At 38.9% G+C, this 11,040-nt stretch overlaps 1 protein-coding gene across 4 annotated transcripts in view; it reads left to right on the top strand.

Annotated features, from left to right (window-relative positions):
• The first annotated feature begins 223 nt into the window (after window positions 1-223).
• The window catches only part of slc4a4a (solute carrier family 4 member 4a), a 78,563-nt gene continuing 67,746 nt past the window's right edge, over window positions 224-11,040 (top strand). The window contains exons 1-3 of one of the 4 annotated variants that reach the window (XM_049578480.1): window positions 224-427; window positions 1,184-1,281; window positions 6,836-6,909. In XM_049578480.1, the coding sequence (XP_049434437.1) occupies window positions 1,265-1,281; window positions 6,836-6,909 (91 nt within the window). In that variant the 5' untranslated portion in view covers window positions 224-427; window positions 1,184-1,264. The remainder of the gene's footprint in view (window positions 428-1,183; window positions 1,282-6,835; window positions 6,910-11,040) is intronic. The other 3 variants (XR_007449499.1, XM_049578477.1, XM_049578479.1) reach the window with 3 other exon arrangements.

Raw genomic sequence — 11,040 nt, 5'->3', positions numbered from 1 at the left:
TTATTTTTTTTATCAACCTGTTATTTTTGTGTGATTGATTTTCATTTTACAAAACTACAAATATTTTAGTATTGTTTATGTTTTCAATAACTTCCACAGATGGCTGACTTCATGTTAACTGTGTGTTTAGGCACTGACCCTGCCTGGCATAACTGTGCAATGACTTGGTCCAACTGTGCGATGGTGGGGGTTTATCTGATAGAGTGATGGTGGTGCAGCCGTGGGGCAGTTTGACCTCCCACCGGAGGAGTGGCGTTGACAGAAGGATGGTCCAGCAGATAGAGGCGGCAGCATGCTCAGCGCAGTCGCCGCACAATGCCACATACAAACTTACCCGAGCTGTGGAAGTAGACATCTTTACCTTCATGCCACCGCAAGGGTGACAACAGGAGCCAAACACATAGAGCCAAAGATCAGAACTACAGCGGTAAGTCAGTCACTCTTGTTTCACCTCGAAGTTGTTGACAAGTGAATTTCCTCAGGCCAGTGCATGTGTGAAGAGGCGTCTCAAGCATAAATCACCCTAATATGCCTGCAGCGTGTCACCGGTGCCTTCAGGGATTGAACGGCTTTATCGTGCTTTATGTCACTTTTTAATGTATTTCGAGTTATGGTGTCTCCGTTGTCTAAAGTTAACTGGAACAATTTATCACACGATTAAAGGGGGGCTTGTGCGTAAATGCGCAGTGGGAGGGTGTTTTGTTTTTGTTAAGCGCTTCGTTTGGCTAGTTAGCATGATTTATAAGGCTGAACTTCCTTTGCTGTTCATTAGTAGGAACCAAAGCAACTGCATCATGTTATAAAGTCTGCTGTTGCTCTGTAAAGTGTACTGAAATTTATCACAGGATTACTACAGTTCCTTCAAGGTGCACAAAGAAAGTGTCAGCATGATGTTGGTTGTATTTCTCCTTTTTTAAGTGTACCTGTGGCACTGCTGTGATCATATTTTGCTGTATTGTGTTTTTGAATAAAATCAGTTATGTTGGACCAACACCAGACCCATATTAAGTCTTACTGTTAGACCTGTGTAGTATAATATCCTTAAGATATTTTTCATGGTGTTATTGTAGCCCAAAACACGTAATTTTCAGTAAAGCATTTGGGTTGCAAAAGATCTTGTTAATGTGCATTGAATTCACAGAAAGCAGAAAAATGACCTCTTCTCTATTTGTTACTTTGTCAGGTCAAGCATCAGCAGCCGCTCTGGTGATCCGCTCTGCTCAGCACATTCAGTAAGGAGATTTATCACACGCAACCTGAAGAGATGAGCAGCGGCAAGAAGTAAGTGACTTCAACGAGCTTTAAAGGAGTGCTTTTCACTCCACGCACAGATACTTGACTTTACATAAATTGAATAAGATGTGTAGAAGAGCCCGCAAACAGATACTGGTACTTTAAATAAGGAGGAATGAATGCTTAGAGGTCAGGTTCACTTGAGGAACAAGTGGTTTGGTAATGAGGCTGACATGTTACAACAGGCTCTGATTGCCAAGAAGGTGAAATGGTCTCAGATACTGACTTCAGTATGTTGGCTCTAGCTGACTTTGCTGTATTTCAAGTTAACTTAAAAGTAAATCATTTCTTATTTAAATGTACCACTTACCCAAGGAACGTCTTCTGTATATGCATACGACAGAGCTGGGTGTTGACAGTTCCCTGAAAGGTCATTTAAAGTTTGAACATGTTAAAGTTTAAGCGTCTAGACATGAACTGCTGTGTAATTGCTTTGCAAGGATTCCAGCCTTGGAGGCATACCTCAGATAGAGTGTAAACAAAAGACACCCACCTTTGAAATCACAGCTTATGGTTATAAGACTGACAGGAAAACGGACATTGTTGGTTTATCTATGCATCCTTTAAAGTGGACTACTACCAAACTGGTTAATAGATTTTTTTAAGTTGATTGCGGTCAGTGGCACAGGTGACACATTGTGACTTTGTGTTAGTCTGGTTGCTGTCAGAAAGCTATCACCAGAAATTTGCCTATGCTGATGCATAAAGAAATTCACCAACAAGAGTTTGAATCATTCAATTATTTGGATCCTGTGTAGTCTCAACTTATTTTTCTTATTTTGAGATACAAGATCCTGTTATAAATTCTGAAAATCTATTGTTCCCCTAATAATGCTGATGTCCTCAAGTAAAGTGATGCAAAAAGGGAAAAAAGCAAACATTATAATTCAGTTAAAATCAGTGAAAACAGCCATAGAAAATTATTGAGTATTTTTTTTTCAAAAATCTATGTGTTGTTATGATATTGGAGGCACAATTCCAGGATGTTAAATCCCAGTTCAGCCCTGCTTTTTGTTTCCCCCCTTAATCATAGAGTAAGCAGTGGGAACTAATGATGCAGAAAGTACAGAAAGTACCAAGAAATAAAGCTTTGAATTTAAAACTTGTTTGCAGTAAAATAAAAAAACTGCTGTCAGTTGAAAATCCTGTGTAGCTATCAGTTAACTAAAACTGTAGGTATTCATTTATTGTGTAGAGAAACTCTTTTGAGGTTCAGGGGAATCTGATATCTGATGACATTTTGCCTTCATCGCATGAGGGATTTGACTTTTCAAAACTTTGACTTTTCTTACAAACTCCAGTAAGACTGGAGAACAGGTCACCAGCTACATGACAGGGACACATTTACTCATATCTCATGCAATGACTGCAATAAATACTGTACACCATAATAACACAATCTGGATGCCTTAAGGCTGTTTGATGTTTCCATGGTTTGGACACCCTGTCGACACTTGCATCAGCTTGGGTACAGAGAACACACTCACCTCTCTAAACAGATAGTGAATGTAGGCTACATGCAGATTACTGTAGGCCCTACAAGGACAGGGAGAATGATACGTTATCTGTCAAGTGAAAGACAGATAGTAGCTAATATACAATCAAGAGTGCAAAGTAACAGCTTGACAAGTTTTGATTGCTTGCACAGCTTGTAATAAGGTTGAGATATTTCCCGTCCAGCTTTACGGGATCTTGATAGTGGAAACTGTTTCAGTGATCTAAAACATAAAAGGCACAGCTGAGACCAAAAATGTCTCTAAATCACAACAAATCCCAAGTAAATACTACCAATTCCAACCCTGGAATTGACACTATAAGGACTTATAACCCCACAAGTTAGTCCTGAACTTTGGCATCAAATCCTAAACATGTAATATTTTATAGCCAATATTGTAGTCAGTGTCACTTAACGCAAAACACACATTTGCCTGATTATAGATGGAAGTACATTAAGGTAATGAAGAAGTTGTAAGAAAAATAGAAAATAAAAGTTAGTCCACATCAGAGGCCTTTTGATTTTAGTGAAGAATGAAAGATTTAAATGAACACCTTTGTGTTTTACTTTGTGTTGTGTAGCATAATATATTTCTGAATTAATCCTTTTTCTGCAAAGTACAAACCAATGACAGCAGTCTACAGTGTACACAAGCATCCAAAGATTTTACACCATCATTAGTTTGTAGTGCTACTGCTTAAACTGCTGCTGTTGTATTAAAATGTGGTTGAATAATCATTCATTCACTCATGGTAGCTTGTATTTCATATGCAATTTAAAATTATGCAAAGAGTTTTTGTCTCCAAGTGATATTCTCTTTGTTGATACTGATATAATCTTTAAAGCCAAAGTTAATCATGTTGGTAGCATTACAGAACCACAAAGAACTCTGCCAACTTTATTTTGTTGTTGTGCCTCAAACTAAAATTAATTCTTGGAAAAATGAGGAGTTCTGTAAAAGGTACTACTCTGTCAAAGGAAACATGGCAATCTGTTGATAGAAGCGAGTTGGAAAAGATATGTTATAAATTGTCTGCTGTGCAGTGTTTTGATTAAGGGTTGAAAAGCATTCTGGGAAAACAGACAACAGGGCAAAAGAGTCAAGGTTAATAAAAAATAAGTACAATTTTATTTTCAAAATCACAGAATTACACCTTGAGTGCACATAACATCACACTCTGTCAATATGCAGCCATGAAAGTGGATTAATGATTTTAGTCTCACATCATATCCAAAGCATTAGCCTTTTTTTATTGCTAATTAAGTTCACTAAAACATAATGTGTTCTAATCCTCTACTCCTCTGACAACATTGTAAGTTCAGTGTAGAAATCTAACTTGGGTGCAAATGTGTGTAGGCGGCAGGCTCATGCAGTATGGAGCTTGGCCTGTTATTTCCATGATTGTTCCATAGGTGGCAATGGAGGAAGTAGGAAGGCCAGTGTTAGTAGGAAAGCTGGTGAAGTCCAGGAATAAAACAGCTCCCCTTTTTAATAGTGGCCGGATCATGGTGTTGTTTTAAAACTCTTTACAGATTGACCCAGAGCAGACAGAGGTACACATTATTGTTAAAGCTTGATAAGCTGGTTTCTTGTTGAGATGCTTCTGAGTGATCAATCAGCCTACTGAATCAGAATCAGAATCAGAAATACTTTATTGATCCCTGAGGAGAAATTATTTATGTTACAGGTACTGTATCTGAGTTTTAGGTAATATTATTAAATTGATCCAGCTTTAGAAAAATGCATGTTTTAGTAGGAACCAACACTTTCTCCAGAAGCTAAAGGTGGCATTTTGATATCAGTTTTAAAAACGTTTTTATGAAAGACTTTAAAGTAAGTAATGTTAGTTAAGGAGAAAATTACTGTCAGTCACACTGATAAAGCACAGAAACATACTGGTAGTGTCAGTGTGTTCTGAAAATGATATAAAGGGGGCTTTATTTCTAGAATAATTGTAGCTTGTGAGTTAATAAGCTCCTACAACCTAACACAGGAAGTGTTCCAGTGTTATTTTTTGTATGCACTTACAAAAAATGTACTTAACCTCCTATTCTGTCTTTGCAACGTTTCAAAACAAGACTGATGAATTGAATCTATTAGTATATGTGACATGAAGATTATGGGGCACGATGCAGTGAGCAGAGAATGTCTTCTCATGAGCAGCACATTGAATCCTGACCACCTGGAGGAATACTGTTGTGCAGCTGACCTTTTGACCTCTGAGACCTCTGTGTCCAGGGTTTCCCCTTGCCGTTTTACTTAGCCCATGCTGTGCAGTCCACTTTGACCTAGAATGGACTAAGTTGAGTTGGAGAACATCATTTGTTTGTTCATTAATTTGTTTTAAATTTTGGTGTCATGCTTATTGGCCCATCCACCATTGGCTTTTAAGACACCATCTTTTTTTCCCCAACCATTTTCTGATCATTGCATTTACAAAACAAAATGTGGAAAATACAAATGAAGAATACATCAAACACAAAACAAAACAATAGTCTAAATGAGCTGCTCACACAAGGACCCACCACCAAATATTCGTCCACCATCTTGTTAAAGAGCTTCTTATAATGCTGACGGTATTAATGACATTATCACATCAAATGTACATCTCCTCAATTCAAGGGATTACCAGACACTGCACTGTAATATTAAATTATAGCCTCATAAATCAATAAAGGAATATTGGTATGTGAATGGGCAAACAAGTCTCACAATATTAATCTTCTACTACAACTACTTCTACTAATATAAATAATAATAATTAATGATATTATCAAACAAGATCTAAATTTCTGTGGCCAAATCTGACTCAAAATTACTGTAGAATTTATTTATTTATTTTTATTTAAAGATAATCATTAACCCTTTAACTTATCTGTGACAAAACAATAAGAATGTGATTGTTTCAGAAAACAAACCAATTTATCTGTGATCCCATTAGGATAAACCCAGGGCTTAAGTATTTCCGGTATTACTTGCAACATGGCACGTGTATTTGTGTGTTTTGGTGAAGGAGTGTTGATTGGCAGTGGACAGCACTGCTAACAATGTTCATCCTGACAAAGTTAAATATGTAAATATGTAAATGAGCTGTTTTGGTGAAAGACTGCAGTGGTTTCCTTTTTCTGTTATTATGGTAGCCACTGAGTGACTGAGAATACATACTCTATCGCCCCCACCACAAAAACAAACAAAACTTCTATTCAGAGCCAGCCTGAATGAAACATTTTTTTGTTTGTTGGGAAACAGTACGGTTTGTTTGAGGCGAGAATGAACGTGTGTTGAGTTGTCTTGAAGCGCAGTGGAGGCTCCGACACGCCGACCTGTAACGGGCTTCAGTGTGTGTTGTCACTTAAGTAAAGCCGGCGTAATCCTGTAAGGGCGGATGAGTAGACAGACATGTGATGCCCCACTTGTTTCTTAGGTGGAGGGTGGTGGAGAGGGGGGCTGGCAGGCTTTACCGACCAGATGGAGAGGCTTTGTAGTGTGTGTAGGCGTGTGACTGATTAGACAACACTAACTGATACTATTTCAAATGTTTTTTCCCCCCCAGTAATCAAACACAACACCTTGATTGAGTGTCTAACATGTGAAGTGTCGACAGAGACAGACCCAGATCTCGGTGGGTTCAAGTCTCAGTCAGTCTGGATTTTATCGCGCATGATCAGCACCAGTCACTCTGGCTATCACACTCAATTAGCAGAGACTTCCTGCCCTCTCCCTCACCCGCCTCCGCCAGATTAAGTCCATTACATCGTACCTATTGACTACGCACTTGGCCCCGCTCAAGGACGACACACATTCTCACACCTGAGGGTAGTTTACTCACTGAAAAGCAGATTTTAAGGCGCTATCTCAGAGCTCTGAGGTAGCCACATAGCGTCTCTGTCAATGAGTCTTTAATGGGTGGAGATGAGCGCTACCAGCAGCACCAGACTGAGCCCCAGTCCGAACCTACTACAGGTGAACGAGCCGAAGCGCTATGGCTCCACGTTGTCTTTGGAGGAGAAGTGTGAGCAGTCTTTCTTCCTCTTTTACTACTACAGGATGGAGGATGAGGCGGTGCTGGACCGGGGGGCGTCCTTACTCAAGCACATCTGTGACGAGGAGGAGGTAGAGGGTAAGTTTGCCTGTTCCCTTCTTTGCCATAACCTCTCGAGCCAGGGTTATGACACTGTATTCTGTTATTTCTTTGCATGTTACCAAAACAGTCTTATTTGACTTTATGTAGATTGCAAAGTAATGGAAACACAAATGGCAGGAAACATCAAATATGGTGCATTATAGATATTTCTCCAAGGTTGAACTTCTTCATGAAATATTTTTCCAGTTCCTAAAACCTCAGGAAAGTTCCTGAAGTTCCTTAGATGTCACTGAATTTAAAAAAACAACCCAGAAACATTTACATGTTAGATTTTTTTCAAATAAGAGATTTTTTTTTTCTAAAACAACTTTGTTCCTCTGAATTGATTTTTCCAAAGTAAGGGCACTCATTGAGAGAGGCAGGAAGCACATAATTTAACCTTTGGGCAAGTGCCAAATTTCACGCACTTCTTGCACGTACACCTCAACTCAGGTAATGCCTCACCTGTTTACCATGCTGGCATGAGAGAGATGTAGAACACGCAGCACGTCACCCTGTGTTTACCTCACTAATCCTCTCAAAGACCTACAAGACAACAAAGAGAAAGGAAACAAACATAGTTAAATTTTTGATTTTTTTTAAGGAGTAAATCTAATACAGTAATATTAGAATTATGTTCTGTTGGCATGTTTATGATTGGGTTAATGCCATCAGGGAATGTACAGTAGTTGAACTGCAAACATTTCAATTTCTTATCATAGTTTCTATCACAGTTAACTGGAAAATTGTATTTGACAAATGATTTATACATTTTATTTGTAAGGCAGATTTCAAAATTGAGTGAACCTTGCAGACAAGCATGTCAGAGTTTCTCACTTTTATTAATACTGTAGTCACAGAAGGCCCTTAGAGTAGTCTTTTTTTGTAGTTGCTTTAGTATTTATAATATTTTTATCCTGTTGGTCTAGAGGACCATCTTTTCTTAACAAGTAATTTTAGCGTTTTTCTTTCAAACTCTAAAATGTGCTGCATTTCTCTCATTTCAGACAGAGTTGCTGTAGAGCTAGCTAATTGCAAATTAATTCAGAAGCCCATTTACTTTTTTCAAAACTCTCCTCACTGCTCATATTGCCTCTTGTTGCCTGGGAGCAAGGTTAGGTTTACATGGTGATGACATTAACCCGCAGCCAACATCATGGGTTTCTTGGTTCTACTCCAGCAGATTAAAGGGCCTGGCACAGAGCCAGTTGAACCATCCAAGAGCCTCATGGTTTGTTGTGATTTTTTTTTTAGGCAGAAGTACTTCAAATGGTTCCAAAACCCATATTTAAGTTCCTTCAACGACTAAACTGGGAAAACTGAATTTGAGGATTGAAAACTGTGTACACAAATGCAATGTTTGCAATAAATTCCATTATTTTGTTTAAGCGGCCCGCTTTTCCAATCAGACTGTAATACCATGCAGCAGTAATGCAACTTAGAAAAAGATTAATGCAGAGTTAATGTGATAGGTTACACTGTTTAAGCAAGCTTTCAAAGCCTGCTAGTTTAGAGATTCTATTTTATTTACTTATTCATTTCTGGTCAAACAATGTCATGGTTTGTTAACTTTTGTTAAGCTGATGAACCAGGTTGTTTTTAACAAAGAACCATCTGAGAATCTGCTAGCTTGCCTGGTGCATATGCCACTTGCAGTGTATGTGGCCCACTGAATGTGAGCAGTGGTGTTTCTCCCACAGGTCCTACCTGTGAGCTCAAGTAGGCGGGACTAATAGAGTCATAATTGACCTTGTTTGCAGTTTTAGGTGTCCTGTCAGCTGTTTTACAGATGTTTCTTTTATTAATGGTAGTCTATGGGAAAAATGCTTTTTGGGCCAAAGAGGATATTTTGGCTGCAATACCACGAGTGACCACTGGAAAAAAAAATTAAAGCAAGGCTTTAGTGGTGTTCCTGGTGGCCTAGTCGTTACACACATCTAAACCATGTCTGTGCCTGCCTTTAGCTCCTCTCAGTATGCTGATTGGTCAGAACCACTGGTGGTGCAGACACAAGTTAATTACTTGAAGCCTGACAAAATGGATTTTTTTGTGATCTCATAATCCCACAATTCTTGCATGATCTCGTGATATCACAAAAATCCAGCTGCTGTGCAAGGTAAGGCTTTTATGTAAACTGTATTTGATTTGTAATAAATGGGCTAAAACATGCAAAATAACTGATATAATCCTTAACTTAGTTGTATACATGGTGAAAGTACACATAACAGAGTCAACTTTTGAATTGCACAGCAATGACCCTCATGCGGGGGGTCAACATTTTGTCAGGTGTCACCTCAGCTTGAACCCAGCTTCGATCTCTGTAACTTCCTGTGCGTAACCAGCGTCTCAGCTGTGTCTGCATGTGTCCAGGTCTGCTGGCTAAATCTCTATTTTGGAGTCTCCACTGAGCTCAGTCTCCTCCCCGCTGCTAGCCCAGAGCAGACAGCCTGACTCAAAGACTGATAAAAAGAACAGAAGGAGATGAGGTAGCTTGACATTTCTCACATTGTACAAGATAAAAGCCTAGACGAGGAACTTTAGTCCAATGGTTTCAGTTATCTTTATCTGACACTGATAAATCTGTCGTCTCACCCAAGCAAAATATTTGGTATCTGAACTCTGCGTCACGGACGGTGTTAAAGCTCAAGATAGACGATTCAGTTACGTATGCACGTGAACACTTACATGTGGCGTAAGTAGGTTAAATGTGTGTATTACTGTGACATAATTCAGGGTTTCAAGGTATTGCCTGTTACAGCTGAGTCAGAACTAGGGAGGAAGGGTGATAATTTATTCTGACAAAAAGCTATTAACATCTCTTCCCCCTTATCCAACAGAGTATTTTTAAAGCTGTTTTGTATTAGCATGCTGTCAGTGCTGTGTGGCGTGTTGCCATCCCTCCCCACTGGTCGGGGCAGATCCCAGCGGCGGGGTTACTGGGGAAACTGGCGGTGGCGTTGCCTCTCCTCAGAAATCTAGTGAGCTAAACAAACCTCCCCGCAAACACAAGGATTTTATTTCATTCAGTGTGCGCTTACAGGCAGCTCCAAAAGAAGTTCTTCTTCCACACAAAAAAAAGAAGAGGAAGTCGTTACACAAAGCTGCTCTGGCAGTGTGCAAATCTTCCTTTCCAGCTCCTTGACTCAACTATTTTTTATTCCTTCTCCATCACTCTCCTCTCATTCTTTCACCTCCTTTCTCGTTGTCGTTCAGCTTATGCAAACGTCTTCACGCTTTGCTTTATTGCTCATCTATCAGCATGGTCGTCTTTATTTCTTTTTGTGTGGCTGTGTCTCTGTTCTCTTTTATTGTCACTGTCCAGCCATCTGCTTCTGGGTCTTGCAGTATGGCAAGTCTGATTGCCTCTTTGGTCGACTCTAATGTTATAAATGAAGCACTATAAAGGATAAAGTTTACACAAATAATTCTGGGCATTTATGTAAAGCTGTTTTTACTCCATGAGTTTGTAATTCTTAGAATTGTGAATGGTGGTGCAATACATAGCTTTGGCCAACTTTAGCCTGAGCATTGATGTAATCTGCTTAAACAAGTGAAAACATCTCCGTTGGTGTACAAGGCCTTCGAAATTGTAGTGTAGTGTATACTTCTATGTCAGTATCATACTTCTATGTCAGTATTAAGTTGCTCATAATGATATCTCATTGTTATTCATAACTGTGTTATTATGACAATGACAAGTAAAGAATTGATTGATTGATTGATTGATTGATTGATTGATTGATTGAATAGTATGTAATGAATAGGGGAGGTTGGTCATTCTGCTTTAACGAGCTGCCGAGCATGTCTTTAGCCATTTGTTTAATCATTTCTGGTGTGTTTTTGTGCGTTTTAGGCTCTGTTTACATGTTTACTGTTAAAGACAAATTTTTACCCTCTGTTAAATTAAAAAATCTGTCTACATGACCTTAATTTTACAAAATATCTCCTTGCTAGAATGCAAAGACGACTCCAAAAGCTTGCAAGCGTCAGCTGAATTCCACAGTCTCCCCTTGTCACAAAGGTAGTAAAGTAGGGCTGGGCGATGTGGCTAAAAATGTTATCATGATAAACATTTTCGTATCAGTCGATATTGATAATTATGGGTATGTATATTATATATGTATATGT

This window comes from Epinephelus fuscoguttatus, linkage group LG6, assembly GCF_011397635.1.
Source record: "Epinephelus fuscoguttatus linkage group LG6, E.fuscoguttatus.final_Chr_v1".
NCBI classification, from domain to species: domain Eukaryota; kingdom Metazoa; phylum Chordata; class Actinopteri; order Perciformes; family Serranidae; genus Epinephelus; species Epinephelus fuscoguttatus.
This window is presented reverse-complemented; position numbering and strand designations above follow the sequence as displayed.